We start from the raw sequence: 22,774 nt of genomic DNA, 5'->3' as shown, positions 1-22,774 counted from the left end.
TTTTCACTTATACATATAGGTGACATTTTCTCTGACTAACCATTGATTGTACAATGATACAATGTTGGAAGAAGTGTTAAGTTCTTTTACTCAAGCAAATGTAACAGTTTTAAGTAAATGTACTTTATTTAATATTTTAGTCAATGAATGGCTGTTTTTTGTGTTAACATAAAAGTATAAATTGTAATGGGTTCTTTATTTTAAATACTTTATTGAGTTTTGGGTAGTTTAGTACATAGTATATGTAGGAATCCTAAAGTTAAAAGTAATACCTTTAAAAGTAAAAACAAAAGCCATAGTATAGTATATAGAAAAAGTCAACGTCATAGTGTAGTGTGCCTAAAAAAGTCAAATAAAAGTTAAAGTATAGTGTGTCAAAACAAGTTAAAAAAATGATAGTATGGGATGTTGAAAAAAAAGAGTCATAGTACACTATGTTATAGAAAGTTGAAAGAAGTCATATTATAGTATGTAAAAAAAAGACGATAAAAACTCATGTCAAAATGTATGCCTAAAAGGTCATATAAAGTGTGTCAAAAAATAAGTCATAGTATAGTATGCCAAAACGAGTCAAGAAAAAGCCATAGTAAAGTATGCTTAAAAAAGTTTAAGAAAAGTCATAGTATAGCATGTTGAAAAAAGAAGAAAAAAATAGTCATAGTTTAGCATGTGGAAAAAAGACGTAATATATAGTATGTCAAAAAAGTCATGGTATAGTGTGTCATAAAAAAGTAAATGAAAAGTCATAGTATAGTCCACATAAAAAAAGTCATAGTAGCCTATAGTCCTAATGTAGTGTGCCAACGAAAGTTGACAACAAAATAATTGTATGCTATATTGAAAAAGTCAAAAAAAGTAATAGAATAGTGTGTTGAAAAAAGTCACAGTATAGTATTTAGAAAAAGTCATAAAGAGTAATAGTACAGTGCACATAAAAAAGTCATAGTATAGTATGCCAAAAAAGGTCGAAGAAAAGACAGGGGCGGAGTTAGTCATTTTGAGGCCTAAGGCAAACACAGGCATGGGGCCCTCCACAACCCTTGTTCTCCCCTTTTCAGTCCTTAATTATCTGAGAAAGACGTGCTCTCTGTCGGACAGCTGTTTTGGCCAGAGTGCTGGATCATCTTCAATCATAACACATTGATTAGGGTGACTGCTACTCACAGGGTCTAGTTGCTGAGTATTATGTGTATCACCATCTTCGTCATTGCCATAGTTATTATCATGGACAGTAAAAGCAGTAGTTACGCAACCATCTCCATTCGAAGGATCCTGTGAGGTTGTCTTGAGGAACCTGGGCTGACTCTGCCGGTGGGTAGCTCTTCATCAGTGTTAGCATTGCTAGCGCAAGCACCGGCTTCTTGCTGCTCTTTAGTAACGTTAATGTTAGTGTTGTCAGTAGCCGTCGTGAAAAAGGTTGTTACCTTGGAAGTTTTACAAAAAACGTTCTGCTTTCTTCCCGCTTCTTCCTTCTTTTAGAACAACTTCGGTAGCTTCCCTTTATTTTTCAACTGTCTATAGCCTCCAGCTTAGCACATGCTGAGCTGTTTGTTTACAAACAGACGCAGATGTGCAGCGCAGTAGGATAATGGAATAGTCCAATGTTGTGGGGGACTCGAAATATAGGATGCCAAAAAATCCCCAAAATATTGCAGAAAAGACATGAAAGCACAAAGTCATGAAAGAGTAAAAGTTTGGTATGTGGAAAAAAAGTCAAATTATACAAAGTATCACAAAAAGGTTACAAAAAAAAAGTCACAGTAAAGAATATTGAAAAAAATAGTTGTATAGCCTGTTGAATCAAGTCAAAAAAGTCACAGTATAGTATGTCGAAAAAAAGTCATAAACATCAATAGTATAGTGAACATAAAAAAGTCACACTAGTGTGATAAAAAAAATCTGAAAAAGTCATAAAATAATGAGTAATAAAAGTCATAGTATAGAATATTGAACAAAAGTTATAGAATAGTATGCCAAAGAAAGTTGAACAAAAAAAGTCAGTATAGTCTGTTGAAAAAAGTCAAGAAAAAGTCATGGCATAGGATGCCAAAAAAAGTCATGGTATTTTCTTAGTGTCTAAGAAAAGTCATAGTGTTGCATGCTGAAAAAGGTCTTAGTCTATGTAGTATGCCACAAACAGTGCAGCAAAACTCATATTATAGTATGTAGAAAAAAAAGTCATAAAAAAAAGTTAAAGTTTAGTATGTCAAAAAATGTCATAGTATGTGGAGTATAACAATTTGTTTTTTAAAGTCATAGAAAAGTTTATTGAAAAAGTCATAGAACAATGTGTTGAAAAAAGTTAAAACAAAAGTCATAGCATAGAATGTTGAAAAAAAACGTCATAGTGTAGTGTGCCTAAAAAAGTCAAATAAAAGTTAAAGTATAGTGTGTCAAAACAAGTCAAAAAATATAGTATGGGATGTTGAAAAAAAAAAGTCATAGTCTACTATGTTATAGAAAGTTGAAAAAAGTCATGTCATAGTATTTCCAAAAAAGGCATAAAAAGTAATAGTATGGTATGTCAAAAAAGTCATGGTATAGTGTGTCATAAAAAAGCAATGTACAGTCATAGTATAGTATGCCAAAGAGAGTTGACAAAAAATAATTCTATACTTTATTAAAAAAAGTAATAGAATAGTGTGTTGAAAAAAGTCATAGTGTAGTATGTCAAAAAAAGTCTTAAACAGTAATAGTACAGTGCACATAAAAAAGTCATAGTATAGTGTATCAAACAAAAGTCATGGAATAGTAGGCCAAAGAAAGTTGAAAAAAATAGTAGTATAGTATGTCAAGAAAAGTTGAAAAAAGTAAAAGAATAGTGTGTCGGAAAAGTAAAAAGAAAATCATAGTATGGTATGCCAAAAAATGTCAAAGAAAAGTCCTAATTTAGAGTATGGAATCAAAGTCAAATTATATATAATATCACAAAATAGTTATAAAAAAAAAGTCACATTAAAGTATTTTGAAAAAGTTATAGTACAGAATGTTGAAAAAAAGCAAAAAAGTATAAGTATAATAAAAGTTATAGTATAGTGTGTCAAAAAGTAAAAAAAATAAAAGTCATAGTAATCTATGTCATAGAAAGTCATAGTATAGTACGCGGAAAAAGTCATAATCAGTAATAGTAAAGTACACATAAAAAAAATCTGAAAAAGTTATAGTATATTGAGTCATAAAAAGTCACAGTAAAGTATATCAAACAAAAGTCATAGAATAGTATGCCAAAGAAAGCTGAAACAATAGTAGTATACTATGTCAAGAAAAGTTGAAAAAAGCAATAGAATAGTGTGTTGAATTAAATACAGTATCAATAAAAAGATTTTTTTTAAATGTCATAGTAAAGTAGGATAACAGTTATAGTGTAGTATGTCAAAAAAGTCATAGGGTAGTATATGGAAAAAAGTAATAGTTTAGTATTTCAAAAAAGTCATGGTACAGTGTGTCACAACAAAGTAATAAAAAGTCATTGTATAGTGTGTCAGAAAAAAGTCATAAGATAATGATTCATAAAAATACATAGTAAGGTATGCCGAAGAAAGTTGAAGAAAAGTAAAAAAAAAGTCATAGTATAGTATACCCAAAAAGTCATATATAGTGTGTCGATAAAAGTAAAAAATGAGTCAATGTATAGTATGCCAAAACAAGACAAGAAAAAGTCATAGTATAGTATGCTAAAAAAAAGTCTAAGAAAAATCATGGTGTAGTATGTAGAACTTTTTTCTTTTTCTAAAGTCATAGCGTTGTACGTGGAAAAAAGACAGTAGAGTATGCCAAAAAAAGTAATAGAGTAATATGTAAAAAAAAAAAAAAAAGTAATAGTCATAGTATAGTGTGTCAAAAAAGTTTGATAAAAACTCATAGTATGTATGTCAAAATAGTCATATAAAGTGTAATTATATGTGTAATATATTATGCCAAAAAAAGTCGAGGAAAAGTCATAGTATAGTATGCTTAAAAAAGTTTTTAAAAAGTCATAGTATAGTATGTGGAAAAAAGACGTAATATAGTATGTCAAAAAATGTCATGAAAAGTAATAGTATAGTTTGTCAAAAAAGTCATGGTATAGTGTGTCATAAAAAAGTAATGAAAAGTCATGGTATAGTGCACATAAAAAAGTCATAGTATAGTGTGTCATAAAAAATCTGAAAAAAGTCATGATGTAGTGTGCCAAAGAAAGTTGACAACAAAATAATTGTATGCTATGTTGAAAAAAGTCATAAACTAGTACAGTGCACATGAAAAAGTCATAGTATAGTATGCCAAAAAATGTCGAAATGAAAGTCATAGTTTAGTAAATTGAAAAAGGTCATAGTATATAGGGTGCCAAAAAATGTTGCAGAAAAGACATAGTATAGTATGTGGAAAAAAGTCATAAAAGAGTAAAAGTTTAATATGTGGAGAAAAAGTCAAAAATATAAAATAATAGTGCGTCCACACTTTGTTAGTTTACACACAGTCCATAACTACACACACACACATGCTCAGGCTCTATACATGCACTAATGGAGAGATGTCAGAGTGAGTGGGCTGCCAGCCGAACCAGCGCCCTGAGCGGGTGGGGGGGTCCAGTGCCTTGCTCAACAGCACCGGGCAGTGCCCCGGAGGTGAAGAGGCATCGCTCCAGCCACCAATCCACGCTCCGTACTTTTTGGTCCATACGGGGACTTGAACCAGTAACCCTGAGGTTCCCAACCCAACTCCCTACGGACTGACTGACTGTGGAGCAGGCACAACTATCGAAGGATGGATGTTCAATTAAGTTTACAATATTGTTCTGTGTGAAATTAGCATTAGGGCTAATTATGGGCAATGCCTTAATGGTTGGTACCAATTTATGAACTCTGCCTGTGATTACAGCCTAAAGGTGAGAAAGTGTGTGAGATTTTCCTGGAACTAGCAGCAACCCCTTCAGAAACAACTGTTTGGCCTGCCGTGGCGGACTGAGCTGTGTTAGGCAGCTTCCTAGTGGGATTAGAATAAGGAGCAACATCGAACTTTGCCTGGATAAATAAAAGTTAGAACTTCCTTCTGTGTTCGTGTGAGTTGAGTCAGACGGTGTCATCTGTGCTGTGAAGTCTTTACAGATTGTAAATGTGTCAGCAAGGTTCTGGACAGATGGACGGAATAAATAACAAATCTGTGCAAAGCTGCAGTGCAGCTGCTGGTAAAGCCAAGCATCTTTTAACTGAAGTCTCCAGTAAACTAATCAACAAACACATTCTTCACATTCAGAGCTTTAAAGCTCCACATGGAGCTGCTGCTGGTCACCGTCTCTCTGGTTCAGGCTTCAACAGTTTAAACTGAGCCCGTGACCTGTAGAAGCTGGTAATGTAAAATCTGGTGGTAATGTAGCCGCTTCTCAAACATGAGAAAATCTCTTTATGAACAGCAAACACAAACTTGTTCTGTCAAAGCAATAACCACTGCTTATTGTAATAATCTGTCGTATCATTATCCACAATTTATTAATTCATAAATTAATTTCTTTGTCCAAAAACATTCAACCGTTCTGACCAAAAAGAGCAACATATGACCCAGTTCCACTCAAGATGACTCTGAGTTAGCGTAGCGTTTTAATAATCAAATATTAGTCTGATTTGACAAACAAGGATAAATTAAATATTAAAACAACTAAATTAGATGGACACACGTCTATGTTTTCAAATTCAGTCTGTTCCTCTGAAAATGCTTCAATATTCTGTGTTTCCCACCGGGCTGCAGTATGATTCGGCTTTGATCCATTTCTACAGATCAAAGACTCCACAGAATTCTTCTGAAGTCTGCAGCCCATAAACCAAAGCGGAGTCTTCCTTAGCTCACGCAGCTTGAAATCTCCTTAACGGCAGAATCACTTATGTCATTTACACAAAGTGAACAGGATGCGGTTTCTTCCTGAAGAAGACTGTTCTTGGATCTGCAGAGAGCACATTAATCTTCGAGGACCAGGAAGAAGCACAGAAATGCTGCAGATTGACTTTTGGACACTGATATACCCCTTTTGGCCTTTCTGGAGACATTTCAACTAGAATATAAAACAACATCCCATTGTCTAATTCACTATACAGGAGATACTTTCACACAAAAAAAGCAGAGAATCAGCATCTTTCTTAAAAATGTGTATGCAAAACACTGTTGTCCTGTAGGTCTTCCTGATGACTCTTGGTGGGTCTAATCCAGACACATGCATAATTCAACAGATCAAGGAGTCTGAATAATCCACTCTCCACAAAACATGCAGTGAGTCTCCTGCCCAGCTCCATTACCTTCACTTCATGTTTATTAAAAAAAAATACAGAAGAGTCCTATTATCTACACCACTTGAGATTATGATGTTTTCACACCCATGGGTAACATGGGAAACAGGTGGTCTCACCCAATGACGATGTGGTTGCAGTCCCACTCTTCTTCTTTCAGTTAAAAACTGAGTTCTTCTGAAGTTTTTACAAGTGGGTCCCCATATTTTGTTTACTGCACATGCACCAGGACAAGTATGCATGTGCACAAGCACACCACTTGCCGCAGTATAGCTCTCGCCAACAGTTTTGCAATATTCCATGATTGACAGTTGCTGGCTGCCATCAAGAAACATAGCAATGTGAACTGGGCAGTGAAGAAGATGATTGCAAGCAAGGAAACATGGATGTTAACAATGCACAATGTTTTAAAATAGTACATTTTCAAATAATTGATTATGAGAAAGGAAATTGATTCAAGTCATGTGTCAGGCCCCAAGGATACACACAGTTACGTTTGATGAGAAACACTGAATGCAAATATAAAGTGCTCATATTATTCTTTTTAGCTTTTCCCCATTTCATTATTGTGTTTTTTGTGCATGTTATAAGTGTCCAAAGTGAAAAAGCCCAAAGTCCACCCAAAAGGGACTTACCATCTCCAACAGAAAACACTGTCCACAAACGTCTCCAAAAAGCTCTATTGTAGTCCAGCCTTTATTTCCGTGACAAACGTGCATCACTTTGTTACACACCATACAATGCTTATGTTTAGAAAGCATGGCACACTCTCATGCTCTGCTTCTGACTGGCTAGTAGTCCTTACCTAGCTACTGCCCATGTGCAACTCCCAACAAAGATGGAACAGTGTGATGCCTCAATCTGTAGCTAGATCAGAGAGCTCAGCACACAGGGTGAAAAGAAGAGTTGGCGCTATGTGCAGTACAACAAAAATATGGTGTTTTTTGAAAATGAAACCATTTAAACCTATTCTGGTACAACCTCTAAATTGAGTTATGTACTTGGAAATGAGAATAATATGAGCACTTTAACTTTTGTTTATTTGTAAGAACAGCTTAATTCATTTTTGTGAACAGAGAAAGTGTGTTTTACGAGTGTGTGTACAGACAAAAAAAAGTATTTTGCTCGTATTGTTCTGTAAACTTTTTCACCTTTATTTTCTACATTTGGATCAGCTCAGCGTGGAAGCCTAGACATGTCAGTAAACTTCAAACCCTCAACCCCCCCCCCCACCAAATTCTGAACAATTGTTACACTCCCTCTTTCTCACAATCAAAAAACATTCATATCTTCCCTACGCAGTCACATGCTCTGACATGAAATCCGTCAACGGCCTCCTGTGACTATCTTGTCCAAAACAAAGATGAGCCAGTGTCCTCCGTGTAAACACCTTCTCCACTGGAGGAAGCCCAAATGGTGACAACCTTTATGCAATCATCTCTCCTGCTCTGAATGGCAGCAGTGATACAAAAAACTGAATAAAGAAAGCATGATGGTTGAAATGAAAATGACACATTGAGATATGAATAATGAAATACTGCGGGTGAGCTTGCAAAGTGAGATATGTAGTTCTGGATTAAGATATGTCTGCTGCTGCTGCGCTCGTTGTAATCCACAGTTCATCTCCTCACTCCCTTCAGCTCTCTACAATTATTATTCTGTGTCTGATAAAGTCTCCTTACTCACCTCAGTGACGTTTCTTTGATTTTTTAACAGCTTTCCAGGCTTCCTTTCCTACTGTAGATATGTCCTTAGGAGAGTGCAGACACTCAGCTATGTTTAGAAAATAAAAGCAGCTTTTGCTCTTTTGTACAACGACGCAGGTATGTGCTGATCTGACGTCAGCCTACGCTACAGGCTCTGTTTGTCCAACCGCTAGGAACCTGGGAGCCGTTTGTCCTAGTAAACAGGGAGCTGATGGACTGGGGATTAGTACTGAAGACACATGCTCGCACACACACACACATCTGTCCACACACTCCACTGAAGGAAAGAAGCCCTTGGAGTGTATTTTTAAGAGTCTATTTTAAGAAGATATGACAATATGGATTAAAGTATCAGGCTAGTGCGTCCTTTTCATATATGTATACAGGATGTGTGTGTGACTACGTAGTGCCTTATGGGGGAGTTCCCTATAGTTTAACACTACATTAGGCAGTGAATATTAGTTACATATGTAGAATCCTGTGTGTTTGTGTGTGTGTGTGTGTGTGTGTGTGTGTGTGTGTGTCTGTAAGCTCTATGTTAAACATCTTTAAAGACAACAGAGACGGACAGACAGACTAGGGTTACTGCTCTGTTGCACTCTCACAGTAAGAACAAAGCCATGTAAAAACTTGACATAGAAATCTCAAGATATCACAAACATCATATTTCTCTATCTCTACATTTCTGCGGATGGCAGACGTCGGGTGCTCGTGCTTGGTCCTCTTGTATTTTTTGTTTTTTTATTAAAAGGTGCAGGCCCTTCAAAATTCCTCAGCAGAGGATTATCTGTAGGATGAGATGCCGAGGATAAACACCAGAGGGAGACATACACTGCTGCAGGACTGTAGGAGGGGCTCTGACACACACACACACACACACACACACACACGCACGCACGCACGCACGCACGCACGCACGCACGCACGCACCCTTCTTCATCAGAGTTCATTTTTTAAAATTCATTACAAAATTAAATTAAAAAAAAAAGGAAAACAAGGAATTCAGCCCCCTTCTCAAAGCATACATTCATCTCAGGAGTACACACGCACGCATGCACACACACACACACGCACACACGTAAGTGCACACACGCTCATAAAAGGCAGTGAGTAAACGTTAACTGATGAGTTGAGGGGTGGACTGTTTTGTCCAGGGAAGCTGCGAGTGCAAACCTTGACTCCACTGGCCAGTCTCATAATTTGAGCCCAGTGAGTGAGTCACTCTCTGCAGTTAAAATCTCTTTAAAACAACGTAAAACCACAGCCATCGTGTCTTAGAGGGAGTCTTTCCTCTTCTGTCACTCTGATGAAGGTCAAACACACTCCTCCCTCTTATCTCTGGCAGAGGTAGTACCGTCCAATCCATCCTCCTCTCTTTCCGAATCCCCTCTTGGGAAGTCTCTCCTTTCCTTGTGCCCACTTTTAATAAACACGTCTGTCACCCTGATTGCTTACTCTGGGCCGCTGTGTGTGTGAGTATGTGTGTTTGGGAGTGTGCAGAGTGTGGTCAGAAGACCTCTGGTAGTGTGACGTTGCGGAGTAGCCACTGTTGGGAACGTGTGTGTGAGCAGTCTTTGACACTGGGCACCTGGCTGTCCTCCTCGCTGGCCTTGTCCAGACACTGGTTGCTGTTGACGTGGATCAGGGTCAGCTTCTGTCCAATGGGGAAACACAGAAAGAGTGTGAGGGGGTGCAAATCCGGCTTTTGACTGGTTGACATAAATTCAGGGAAGGTAAATAAATATATATTCCAATGGCTGTAGATTATATTTTTAATATACCAAAAACAACGTTATACTTTAATTTTGAGATTCAATTTAGTTGTGGCTCAGCTCTCAGAGTGAGGCATGCTGTGGTTGAGTTGCGTAATGTGTCATTTGGATATATATCACTCTAAAACTGAAAACAATAAATATCCCACTAACTGAAATGACAGCTGGCCTTGAATGTGTTATCATACTCTATGTGTATTGGGAATACACTGTGTTTCTTTAAAAAAAACATGTATTTAAAAACTATTAATAAATACAGAAATGAAGGTGAACACATGATTTTAAAAGAAATTTACATATCCAATGCAAACATTGTAGTTTGCACATCTGAACATAGTTTCTTTACATAGCTAATGGACGTTTTGGTGCATATTCAGCACCTCATTTGTAGTTTTTCCCAACTCTTCTTTTCCTTTCATATTATGGGATGTATTTTCAGGGCTGTGTGAAAGGACCCCGTTTACAGTAAACTGCAGTGGAAGGTGTCTTTTTTTCTTCTTCATACAATTAAGGTGAAGATCAGAATCCTTGTTGTGCTTTACTATGTTGCCACATTTAAAACAGAAAAAAACAAAAATTACGTGTCTCTGGAATATATAACCTTCCAGGTTTTTCTGGTGTATAGGACAACTTCATTATTTGAACCTTACATGACCTGCATGAGAACCCTCTGTCTATGTTAATATGTGAACATTTACCATGTACCAGTAAATCTGTGCATTTATCATGTACACACATACACCCCAACATGTACATTTTCATCACTTCTTCCACTCACCACAGGGTCGTACTCCCAGAGCTGATTGCCTTTGAGGTGATGGCACTTGAGCATCATGACGGGTCCATTTAGCTTGGACACATCTAGACACAAGTCGTCTGTTCTGATCTCCTTATTGGCCGTGTAAGAAAAAACCTGCACGTAAAACAAACAGATTCTGAATTTTAAAAGACTTTTCCATCTTTTTTCCCTCCTACATGAATCCTGCCAGGAATGATCATAATGTCTCTGTGGCCAACAGTGTTTGCAGTCAGGGGTAACAGCTCTACTCTGGATGTCTGAGCTCCTAAGTTTGAGCCCAGTCACCCTGTGGAGCAAACACTTTTTAGATGCTTATATCCACAATCTCATTACTTTGGTCACTACCTAAAGCTCATGACCATAGGTGAGGGTTGGGACATAACTTGACTGGTAAATCAAGAACTTTGCTTCGCGGCTCAGCTCCTTCTTCAACACAACAGTCTTACGCTCCATTTCAGGCCGCGAGATTCTTGACCTGGGGCAGCAACTTACTGCCAACCCAAAAGGGACCTTTTCAGCATTTTCTGGCAGAGAACCATGGTTATGAATGTGCTGACTTTCACCCCCCCCCCACACTTTACACTCGGCTGCAAATTGCCCCAGTGCGTGCTGAAGGTCACGGCCTGATGAAGCCAACAGAACCACTTAATCTGCAAATAGCAGTCAAGCAATTCTGAGGTCGCTAAACCGGGCACTCTTGTCCATCCGGCTTGAGCGGCTGTGGTTCCGTGGTAGAGCGGTTGCCTGCCAATCAGAAAGTTGGTGGTTCTAACCCTGGCCCTGCTGTCCCATGTCGAAGACATTGAACCCCGAGTTGCCCCCGATGCTGCGCCATCGGAGTGTAAATGTGTGTGAGTGCCTATCTGATGAGCAGGTGGCACCTTGTACAGCAGCCTCGGCCACAGTGTATGAATGTGTGGTTATGAACACATTTGTATGGTTGGAATAAATGGTTATGTAAAAGTGTTTTGAGCAGTAGTTGAGACTAGAAAAGCTCTATGTAAGACCAGTCTTTTACATTCACATTTGAGATCCTGTCCATGAGAAATCACAAACAGAATCAGTGACTAGGGATAATCCCGGTGGAGGCCAACACACTTAAAAAAATAGACTTGACTTTCTTTCAAGAATACGGACACAGCTCTCACGCCGGTTGTTTAAGGACCGGATGGCTTGGAGCAATAGCTCAGTACTCCATAATCCCACATTAGCTCTCACAGGCCTCCTGTCTAAACCCGCCTGCTGCCAAAATGGGCCATGTGGGAAAATCTTGACCGGAAATCTGGAGCGGCCTGACACAGCTGTGGCATCCCTAGACAGTTTTTGTCACTTTATGTTTTTTTTTTTTCTTCCTTAAATACCTGGTTGCCTCCCATGCCGTGGCAGTTGAAAATGCCAACTTTCTCATTCTCCTTCCTGGCCATGTTGTCCAGGCACTGGTTGGTTTCCACGTTACGGATCTGAGCGGAATACACACAGTAACCGATTCAGATTCATTGTGTCTGCTTGATTTCAGCGTAAAGGCGGTGCATCACAAATGCATCTGTGTCTGTCTGTGTTACAGTGAATTACAGTATCTAAAATGTTGTTAATCAGGTAGTGTATGTTTGTGTGAGTCAATGAGTATACCTCTCCCAGTGAGTAATAGTGTCTGGGGATCTGAGAGTCAGGGTAGACGTTCTCCAAGTACCAACTGAAGGGTTTACAATGAAGCTTTTGTCTTAGAGCCGTGCGAGATGTGATGTCACCGTAGTCCACTTTGGTCACACCTGGACGGACACACACACACACACACACACACACACACACACACACACACACACACACACACACACACACACACACACACACACACACACACACACACACACACACACACACACACACACACACACACACACACACACACACACACACACACACACACACACACACACACACACACACACACACACACACACACACACACACACACACACACACGTCAGTAACTATGATACCAAACTACATTCATACAGTCTTGAGTTGGAATGGCTGTTAAATTCCTTTTTTCCATTTAAGCATGATTTAAAGTGTGTCATTGTTAAAGTAAAATGAGGCCACACAGTGATTTGAGCTATGTAGACCCAATTTCATTGAACTGCACAGCTCACATAGGGCCAAGAACCTAAAAAAGATGACACTTGAATATGAAGTCTCTCAAGACTGGGTGGAGCTTACTCCTTAGCAGAGGGCAGCAGCTGTCAGCTTGGATTCATGACTTTTACAAAAGATTCCAAAAGAATAACTAGTTTTTAGGAGAAACAGTGCCAGATTATCCCGGAATCCCATGTGCTATGTTGTAATAATAGGACGTGTGGGGTCAGTCTAGCTTTTGAGAGAGCTATTAACAGAGCAGTGACTGCAACAAAGTATATAGCGATCCTTTATACTGTGAAAAACCACCAGTAAAGGCTTCTAAACCAAAAACTACACAACTGGGCATGTTCCAGCAGTAATGTGAGATGTAACATAACCCGATTTGCTCATTTTCTATCCCCTGACCAACTGGGTATAATACCTTAACCACTCGAGGTCAATGCCAAAGCCCAACCAATCAAACTGCTTTGCGAAGCGGGACTCGCGTAGACGTTACGTGGGATCCATAATAATGCTTCCCTGACATTAGCATGTAGCTACATGTAGAAGTGCATGTAATGTAAACACAGCAGTAGCGTGCCTAGGGAAAATGACCATATTTAGGAATCCACCTTGTTTTGACGTCATACTGAGCTGAGAGTAGAAAACAACTGTTGAAACCAGAGCGTTAAGAACAGTGGGGAAATCTGAGGTTTTTGCTCACAGGAATTTATTTTTCATAGATTCGCCTCATTATATGAAACCTTTTCCACATCTATTATGAACATTGGCATGTTTTTGACAATAACAGAACAGTTCTCCTTGTTTAGAATCTGCAGGGTTCTTAACAAAAATTGAGTAATTGAGTTTTTCAGTTCCAAGCCAGTTCTAAAAGGTGATTTATATCTAAAAATCATCTCTATTTGGTGACTTTTTCTTGTCTGTGCTTGTGTGTGTGTGTGTAAGTCAATATATGCCTTGTAGCGTGAAATTACTTGCTGCCCCCCAACCCGCACCGTTACCTGGTTAATGGATAGATCACTGCCACAGAGATTAAACGTCACACATGAGCCCATACATACTTGCATGAGCGCAAATACACACAAATTCAGGCATCCTTGCATGCACACAGGCACACATGCTCACCAGGAGAGATGATGTAGAAGAAGTTTTTAAATTCATCCATCCAGACTTCTGCCAGTCGTCGGTTGTTTTTGTTGATGATCTGTCCCGTTCCTCCAGGAAAAGTGTAGGGTGTTGCCTTTCTGAACACGTGGCCCACATGAGAGCATGTGACAATCTCTAGAGTCCCACCGCACTGCCATATCTGTAAACAACATAACTGGCATCAACACACAAATACAGTATACTGTGTATAATAAACATACTGTAAGACCTCTGTTGGGAGATGCATGATGCAGTTTGGTCCTGTCTGTGTTGTGCCAGTCTGAATACGCTTGAGCGCCAGTCAGGATGACGCCTACAAACTATTAGTCAAGTCAACAATTCAGTCAGAAAAGTCAAACTCATAAGTGTAATGTGCATGTGTGTGTTTCGGAACTTGAGCAGACATTAAGTGCATGGAAGAACACAGTCATGTCAGTTGGCTGCGGGTGTGGTTACTCACTCTAAAAGAGATTTCCAGGTTTTCTCCACCCCAGATGTCCATGCCTGCGTCATATGTGCCGATCTCCTGAAAATAATCTCTGTCTATGGAGAACAAGCCGCCTGCCATGGTGGGAGTCCTGGAGAGAGGCAGGACAGTAGGGGAAAAAAAGGAATAAGGTTAGTGGCACTTAATTCACTGTAGGCCTGCTTTCTAAATGTCACATAGTATCTATAGATCCCATAAAAGATTTATGTTTCACCCCCTGTTATTCGCTGTTTTGCTGGGTTTTTTTTCCATTCCGTTTTTCTTTTCCCTTCTCTGTTGTGTGTCAGTGTTAAATAGCCTCAAGGCCCGGGCCCTGTTTCTCCCCCTCACAGAATGGTTTCCTCTTTTGTAGATCAGGCTTATTTTCTTTACTGCCTGTTTCTGCTTTCACTTAACGTCCAAGCTCACTCAACGACACACAATACCTTGCATACAAGAGCGGAAAATAATAAGCACACAAATATTAGCTAGTTGAACAACACACACACACATGTTGCCAATGTTATTAATAGATATGTGTGCTTATCTTTTTACTGTAAACAGATCAAAGCTCTCTTAACTCTTCAGCTAGGAATTAAATCAATGTTTCACTCAAAGACCAAAAACATCAAAGTCAAACAAACCAAACCTACTATAAACCTACTGAGATGTAAATTCCAGTGCAAAACTATTCATCAACAGTAAGTGCCTATCACTTACAATGAGTTGCATAAAAAGTGTTTATTGCCTAAGGTTTAGGCCCTAAAACACATTGTGACATTTAAATAAACACAAATGCTACTATAATAAAAACAAGCAACAACTGTAAATACAAGGCTATATTTTGTACTAAAATTTAAAATGTTTTTTCCCCAGGTCATCCTGTGGTAAATTATCTCAGCTCTTTGTATGAAGGAAGTACAGCATCTAATAGAAACAAGGTCATTTAAAATGTTCAGAGTTTTTTCCATAAGTCTTATTTGGCCCTTGGTGTTTAGCTGTAAAGTGTAACTTTCTTAGTGACCCTGGACTTTTGCACAGTACTGTTAATTACAAGGTAGATGAGCTCCTAACAACCAGTTTAGCGGCTGAGGTTTCCTCATGTGGAGGCACTCTCTGCGGCTTCTCAGTGTGTGACAGCAGCAGGCCTGCAGCTTGCTAGGCACGGCTAATGTAGAAAAACTCTCAAGATAGTAATATTAGTAGCCATTTAATACCAAATACAGTTATGAGAAGTTGAATTCACATCAGTGTCACGCTATCTACTAATTTCCCACTAGCACATTCTACCCTGTGTGAACTACATTGGAGCTCAACTGAAACCTACACATAGGCTTCACTCTGAAAACTTGTTTATGTGCTTTAGATTTTTAAACTTCACATAATAAAGAACTACTTCGTAACAGGACAGGGTTTATTTATGTAAGTCATGTCATTACTCTAAAGTACTTCTTACTTTCCTACTATGACCCTACAACAATTTTGTTACAAGACACCCTGAGGAAAACTTTGTCACGCACAGCTGTGAAAAACAACTAAAAACAGGGGCACAGAGTGTTACATAAGATATATTATGTGTGGGACCTTGAATAATGGCGTCAAGCGTGCATAGAAACAAGAGCAGGAAGAAGAGATGATAGACAGGCAGAAATAAGCTCTTGATTTTAGTCCCAAGGCCCGAGCCATGAGAAATGATACAAGGGACAAAAAATCTTGACTAAAGCTACACAGACAAGTTCAATCTATTCTTTCAGTATTTCTTGCCTTGAGAACATTTTATGATTATTAACTGTGGTAAGTGAAATGTTGAAGTACCATTACTCTGTGCACATTAATAGTGAATGCCTATCGGCAACGCTAAAGCTCACCGGCTATAAGTGTTTTTGAACAGCTGAATGACAGAGTTACTGTGTATGATCATGTGGTATTTTACCAATGCTTCCATTATATCCCCGTAGGCACATTCTCTTTTACCTTGACCCAAGAGAGAGGGGTGTGGTTCAGCTGCATAACAGCAGCCCTGGAGCCTGTAGGGATTAAACAACTAGCTGAAAGATACTTAAAAAAGGCCTCGATCTTCCCTCTCTATCACCCACCTGACAGGTAGCGTGCGGTCTCCTTTGCGGCGGTCCATCTCTCTCTGGGGTACAGGGTACCAGCGGAAGTTGAGCTTCCAGTTGAAGCCCCCGTAAGTCATGTCGGATCCTGCCATGTACTCAAAAGTATCATCGCTGATCACGTCAATGATGGGGCACACTACCGTTCTCCTACAGCAAACAGACACAAAAACGCACCACCACACACACATTCATCAGCCTGCTCTTCATAACCTTAGGTGGTCATCAATCACGACTAAGTGCTCATCTGCAATGTGTTGCGCCTCCAGAACCAAACGCATTTAAACAATAGACCATGCTGTGTGTGTGTGTCTGTGTGTGTATGTGTGTGTGTTAGGACTGCACAATATATCGTTTTTTTATCATCAATATCACAATAACAACTGGCGCAATATACACATTGCGAAAGGCTGCAACATATCGCGATAGACACACAGATTTAAGAGTTATTGAAGGAAAACATCAGTAAAAAATTACAGTTTAAATTTTTTTACAATTTTTTTTAAATTCAATGTTAAATTTTTTCAATATATAATTTTGGAAAATATTTCCTTTTGTTTGTTTTAAATTCAACAAGCATTTTGTTGTATTTTAGCAGAATACTGAAAGTTGCAGAACTATGGAGCTAGAATCGTTTCTTTATTACACGCAAGAAGAAGAAAAAAGATTCTAGCTCCATACAGAACAGAGTACACTTTAATATCTGTTTTTTTATTGCAAGAAATATCATTATTGCGATATTCAATAACCTTATTGCATATGGCATATTTTCCTCATATCGTGCGGCCCTAGTGTGTGTATGTGCACATTTGAGCACCTGATTGCGGGAAGCAGTAAACAAAGAATAAGTAATTAAGCATCAAATAAACACAAGAGCAAGCCACATGCAGGCTCAACAATAGTTTATTATTTTTTTTTTTTTTTGCTTGCCATTGTCTGTGTATATATATATATGTGTGTGTGTGTGTGTGTGTGTGTGTCTTACTTGTCTTGCTTGATGCGGGCGAGCAGAGGCTCTAGCCACCCTGTTGTGCATTCACAATGAGCATCCAGAAAGGTGATGACCTAGAAACCATTAGAAAACAAGGTAAGAAAACCTTAGACAAACCAAACATTGCACAGACCATATGGTGAGCAGGTCAGCGGGTAGTGGATGTCACGTATGTGCACAGGCACACACACCTGGCCAGTGGAGATAGACGCTCCCTTGAGGCGAGCACGAATAAGTCCAGACCGCTGCTCCATTCTGACCACTCTGACAGGGATTTCAAGCCTTTTGACATACTGCTCCAACGGGCGCTTTAGGAAATCTTAAACGTAAAAACAAACATAAACACACATATGCAATAAAAGAATCCAACAAACACACAAAGGCACACAGACAAAAACACACACAACAAAAGCTGGATTAGGAGCCACTCCTCCCAACTATTCCTTTTGTAGTAACAGAGATCAAAAGTAAGTGAGTGCTTGTGTGAATGTGCCTTGGCATGCCTTCTACCTGCAGAGTAACAACCCCCCCCGATATGCACCATACAACTGAAGGTCCCATAGGGTGAAATGGTGCTGTGTGGTGGTGGATGGGGGGGGGGGAATTGAGGGTAATAACAGAGTGTAATCCCGCGGCTGGCGAATTAAAGACCTAATCTCCCCCAAACAGGGATTAACAGTATTGCACAGGGCGGAGTTGCCCACACAGGCCATATATGCTGACTGGCTGTTGGGCAACACAGACACACTTACGCAAAAACACAGCTACACACACAAACCCTGCAAAATCATACAGTTGGTCTAAAAAAATAGGCTAAGCCTCAAACAAGAGGCACAAGCACTGAAGGAATTATGCAGTGAGTGAGTATGAGTATGTGTGTGTGTGAGTGTGTGTGTACCTCTCTCGCTAGCATCGTCCACTAGGACAATCTCCTCCAGCAGTGTGTGTGGAGAGCGGTCGATGACGGAGTGGACGGTTCGCAGCAGTGTGCTCCACGCCTCATTGTGAAATACAATCACCACACTGGTACGAGGAAGATTATCTGGGTATAACTTGTTTTTGCACCTATAAAAAGAAAGCAAAACTGACTCATCAATTTAAAAAAAATTAATAGATATGAATGATAGAAAGATACTTCATTCAACTACAAATATGCATACCCAGCAAATTTCAAATCATTTCAGAGAAGAGACAACACACTGACGTGGTTACACAAAGACAACCACATGTGAAAAAAAGTGAAGTTGTAGGCTGAAAACTGAAATGACAGAGACAGAGCGAGAAAAAAGAAACACACTCTAGTAGAGACATCACAGTCCAGCCTCTGTCTGATTGTAAGAGACTGCTACAGAGAGCTGCAGCTAAAGTGAGTTCACACGAGAGAGAGCTAAACAAGAAGGAAATAGCTAGAACTTAAACATCAACTAAACCGCATTAGTCAGTCATGAAATGGCTGCATTAATCAGATAATTGTTTATGACCTCGTGAAAAATCATATTTTTATTGACTTCAAACACTGAAAAGTGATGGTGAATAATGAGCGAGCAGCAGAGCGTAATCTCCAAATTAGACAGACACAAAGAAGTAGTGGGTCAGCATGATGACCATTTAGTGATTAGTGATGCTAATTAGAGTATGAATCATTATCATAGCAGTGTAGCGCGCGCGCACACGCACGCACACACACGCACACACAGGGAAGAGAGAGCACAGCAGTCACAAGTGGAGACAAGAGAAGATGGACATGAGTGCCACATACTTAGTTTCTACATAGTATAAATAGCTCTCCAGTTCAAGTATTCCCTGAAATACTTCAGTGGTCATCCTGGTTGGTTTGCTTATTTACCTTTGTGTTTAAATTACACCTGACCACTTCCGAAGCATAGTTGTGGATTTAAGATTGGTTTCGTATCTCACAGGCAGCCATTGATTAATGATTATTTCCTTTTAGTATGAAAATCAGCTTGCAATGATTTGACACCTGCTCGAAGCTAGTCCAACATAGTGAACTTTTACAGCAGTTGCATTTGTTTTATAAAAAAAAACGTATCACTGTTTTGAGGTAAAGCATCACACATTTCCAATCCGTTTTTTATTTTAATCTATAAAAGGATCCTTGAGTGAATTTCCAGAAAATGTACTGCTGTATTTTATGATATCGATCATTTTTATGATACACTATATACAGTAACAGAAGATTGTATTTATATCACAGCTTCTAAACACTCATTACTTGGCCAATTTTGCAATTTTGGGGTTGCAAGAAAGACAATCTTTCTTTAAAAAATGATTACATTTATGATAGTTTTATTTCAGTGATACTCCACTGCAAGATATACGTATAAAAGAATAAAAGACATCTCTAAATAACCACGTGTCACAAAGAAAGTGCATTGCAGTTTTACCAAAGCTTTCCAGAAGTTTGTCAAATCGTTTCCACCTTTCCATCAGGCACACATCAGCAATCATACTTTATTCATTGGTAATAATAATCATATATATGGACTAATACAATTCCAAAAAATGTTAAATATGACTATCCAACCTTGAAAAAAACCAGCACATATCCGTTTTGCTAGAGAATAATTTGTAGGCAAACCTCTGTAGGTCAAGAAACACTACAGCCTGCCATGATACCTGCATGCAAGCTGTCTGACTTAAAACTGTCTCAGAGTCAAGTGTTTTTGTCAAAAGACGCTTAGTAAGCTGCTGAAACATCTATCATCTATTCATGACAAAACTGAAAGCAGCTTGTGACTTCCTTCCTCTGACAGATTCAACCCTCACAATAGCCAGATGGAATATGATCTCTAATCATAACTCCCTCCCTCCTTGTAATTATCCAGAGCGCTGGAACGCTTCCTCTCTCTCTCTCTGCTGCTGATTCTGAAAGAAGAAATGTATGGCGACGGAAGACAGAAGGTGAAGAATATACTCCATCCTGCAGCTGTAGCCCCCAACACACACACACACACACACACACACACACACACACACACACACACACACACACACACACACACACACACACACACACACACACACACACTTCTTAATCTGTGGTGTGCATGTGAGTGCTTGTACTCTGTACCAGAATGAGAGGGTGATGATCGCACAAACTGATTCATTGTAAAAACAGAAACACCCTTTAAGTCTTTCAACTTTTACACATCAGTGCATTATTTCTGTGTACTCCGTTTTCTCACAAACACAAACAGATCGACCAAGACCACTTCTCATAGACGATCTTGACAGTGCAACTGATGGATTACAAGATCTCTGTGTTCCACCCAAACGACTTGTGGCGCAAAATCTGGCAACAGCAAAGCAGGGTCATGAGTTTCATGCGGTTTCTCCAGCCAGTGGATTGTGGGGATAGTCAGAATGGGCGGGCAGACTGGTTCTGATTGAACTGCATCACTCTTGAGACATTAAACTCAGGCGCACACACACAAACATCTAATTAAGCATTCTAATAAACATGTTAACACACACACACACACACACACACACACACACACACACACACACACACACACACACAAACGTATGCGTGCCTGCACATATGGACTCTTTGCCTTGCTTGATAATGACTCGGTCTTATCTCCTAATTGGAAAAGCAGATAGACGAGAGAAGGCTGAGTGAAAACACACCTAGTAATCAACTCTTGCTCAAAGACTAAAACCCATTTCACGGATCAATGTCCTCTGTCTTTCCCACCTGTCTAGTGTGCATGTGCCCCTGCCTGTCAGTATTGTGTCTGTCAGTCATTCTGTCTATCGCTCTGAAAACCTCTATTACTGATCTATGAATGTTCCTCTACCGAAGCGCACCACGGGGCAGAGGGGGGAGGGAGGCCGAGCTTGTTTCCACCTGCTTGAACTAACCTAGACATATTTCTCAAGCTGTTGGTCGGAGCATGCCTGTCTGCTGGTCTGACTGCCTCTCTGCCTGTCAAATGACTGAAAAACCTGCAGCCGCTGAAACTTGGAACTGACAGACACTTAAGTGACACTAAACTCCTCATTATAGAGAAGAAGGACTTGTGAATTGAACATACAACCTAGTATTACAGAAGCAAAATAAAAAAGGGCAGCATTACAGCATGTATTTTCTTTTGAAACAGGCCGGTGAGGGTTTAACCTTTAGAGTGAACCAATGGGTTATTAGTCATGGTGAAGCAGTTTGATTTGATAGGTGAGCCAGAAAGGCGGGATTGTTAAAAAAATCTGTCATTACTGTGTTGGGTAGACCTTTTAGTAACGCTTGTAAATGTAGCATTAGGTCACCACATAAAATACCTGTCTTGCTGTGTCCCCAATGACATGCTACATACTAATTCTAAGCAGACATTGAGTCTGTGTTCTTACCAGAAACATGCCAAAATACTGACAGTCAAAACTGCCACTTTCACTCCTGTAGTTTGGTTCATTTGGTCCAGATGGACCAAGTGACAAAAATGACATATTGCTGCATTTTAGTTAGGTAAATAATAATCCAGTGACTGGCCTTGCTGCACTTTAATGCATCTTATGTGTAAATGTATCTTCTCTGGTGTCACAAAGAGCTCAGAAAGAAATACCTTTTAAAAAAGCATAATAGTAGTTGATAGACTGCAAAAGAGTGTCTTGCACAACAATACTATGGAGGGGGGTTCACCACAGAACTTTTTAATGGACCTAATAGACCGTCACAGTACACATAGACACAAGCACAACACACCACGGTGCTTATTGTTTTTGACTGTCTTGATCAGCTAAAAATCCCACAGTCGTGCTGACACGCATACATGTTATCATGGTTTGAAAATGATTGACATAAATATGTACATCGCTTATTCAGCTCACTTGTCATAGGAACCCTTCCTGTACAGCTCACAATCAGAAGTTGGTATAACAGTATAAAAAAAGTGTTTGCTTGGTACCGAGAACCTTCTTTTTCAGGTGGTTTCAGTTATTTAGTCCACACCAGAGTTCATCTTTCACATAAGACTAAATCAAACGCACAAAACGGAAAAAACAAGTTTGTGTTAGCACAAAATACAGTCTATTTGTGGCTTTTCCAACAGTGGATGCCAGTGAGAGCCGTTTTGACGGGAACTTAATGAGTGGAGTAAGAGTAAGTGACAGGACAGATGATTAGCTGCAGGGAGGCTGCTCACCCTTCCAGGCGGACATCAGGCAGTGACCGATTGAGAGCAATCATCTCAGAGGCCATGAGGTTGAACTGGTTGATCTTAAACATCTCCTTCATCTTGTCCTGGTTCTCCTTAGGGATCACCACAGGCTTACCCCCTTCGCCGGGCCCGTCCCGCGTCCTGATCAGGGCATCTGTAACACACACACACACACACACACACACACACACACACACACACACA

General features: G+C 39.4%; 1 protein-coding gene across 1 annotated transcript in view; it reads right to left on the bottom strand.

Moving 5' to 3' along the window:
- Nucleotides 1-7,390: 7,390 nt before the first annotated feature.
- galnt1 (UDP-N-acetyl-alpha-D-galactosamine:polypeptide N-acetylgalactosaminyltransferase 1) overlaps nt 7,391-22,774 on the bottom strand; it is a 15,631-nt gene continuing 247 nt past the window's right edge. The window contains exons 2-12 of the mRNA XM_034873528.1: nt 22,556-22,768; nt 18,292-18,458; nt 17,585-17,712; nt 17,388-17,467; nt 16,382-16,552; nt 14,280-14,397; nt 13,799-13,979; nt 12,164-12,303; nt 11,896-11,994; nt 10,514-10,648; nt 7,391-9,617 (exon numbers count right to left, since the gene is read on the bottom strand). Of these exons, the coding sequence (XP_034729419.1) occupies nt 9,471-9,617; nt 10,514-10,648; nt 11,896-11,994; nt 12,164-12,303; nt 13,799-13,979; nt 14,280-14,397; nt 16,382-16,552; nt 17,388-17,467; nt 17,585-17,712; nt 18,292-18,458; nt 22,556-22,768 (1,579 nt within the window). The 3' untranslated portion in view covers nt 7,391-9,470. The remainder of the gene's footprint in view (nt 9,618-10,513; nt 10,649-11,895; nt 11,995-12,163; nt 12,304-13,798; nt 13,980-14,279; nt 14,398-16,381; nt 16,553-17,387; nt 17,468-17,584; nt 17,713-18,291; nt 18,459-22,555; nt 22,769-22,774) is intronic.

Source organism: Etheostoma cragini, chromosome 6 (genome assembly GCF_013103735.1).
Source record: "Etheostoma cragini isolate CJK2018 chromosome 6, CSU_Ecrag_1.0, whole genome shotgun sequence".
NCBI classification, from domain to species: domain Eukaryota; kingdom Metazoa; phylum Chordata; class Actinopteri; order Perciformes; family Percidae; genus Etheostoma; species Etheostoma cragini.
This window is presented reverse-complemented; position numbering and strand designations above follow the sequence as displayed.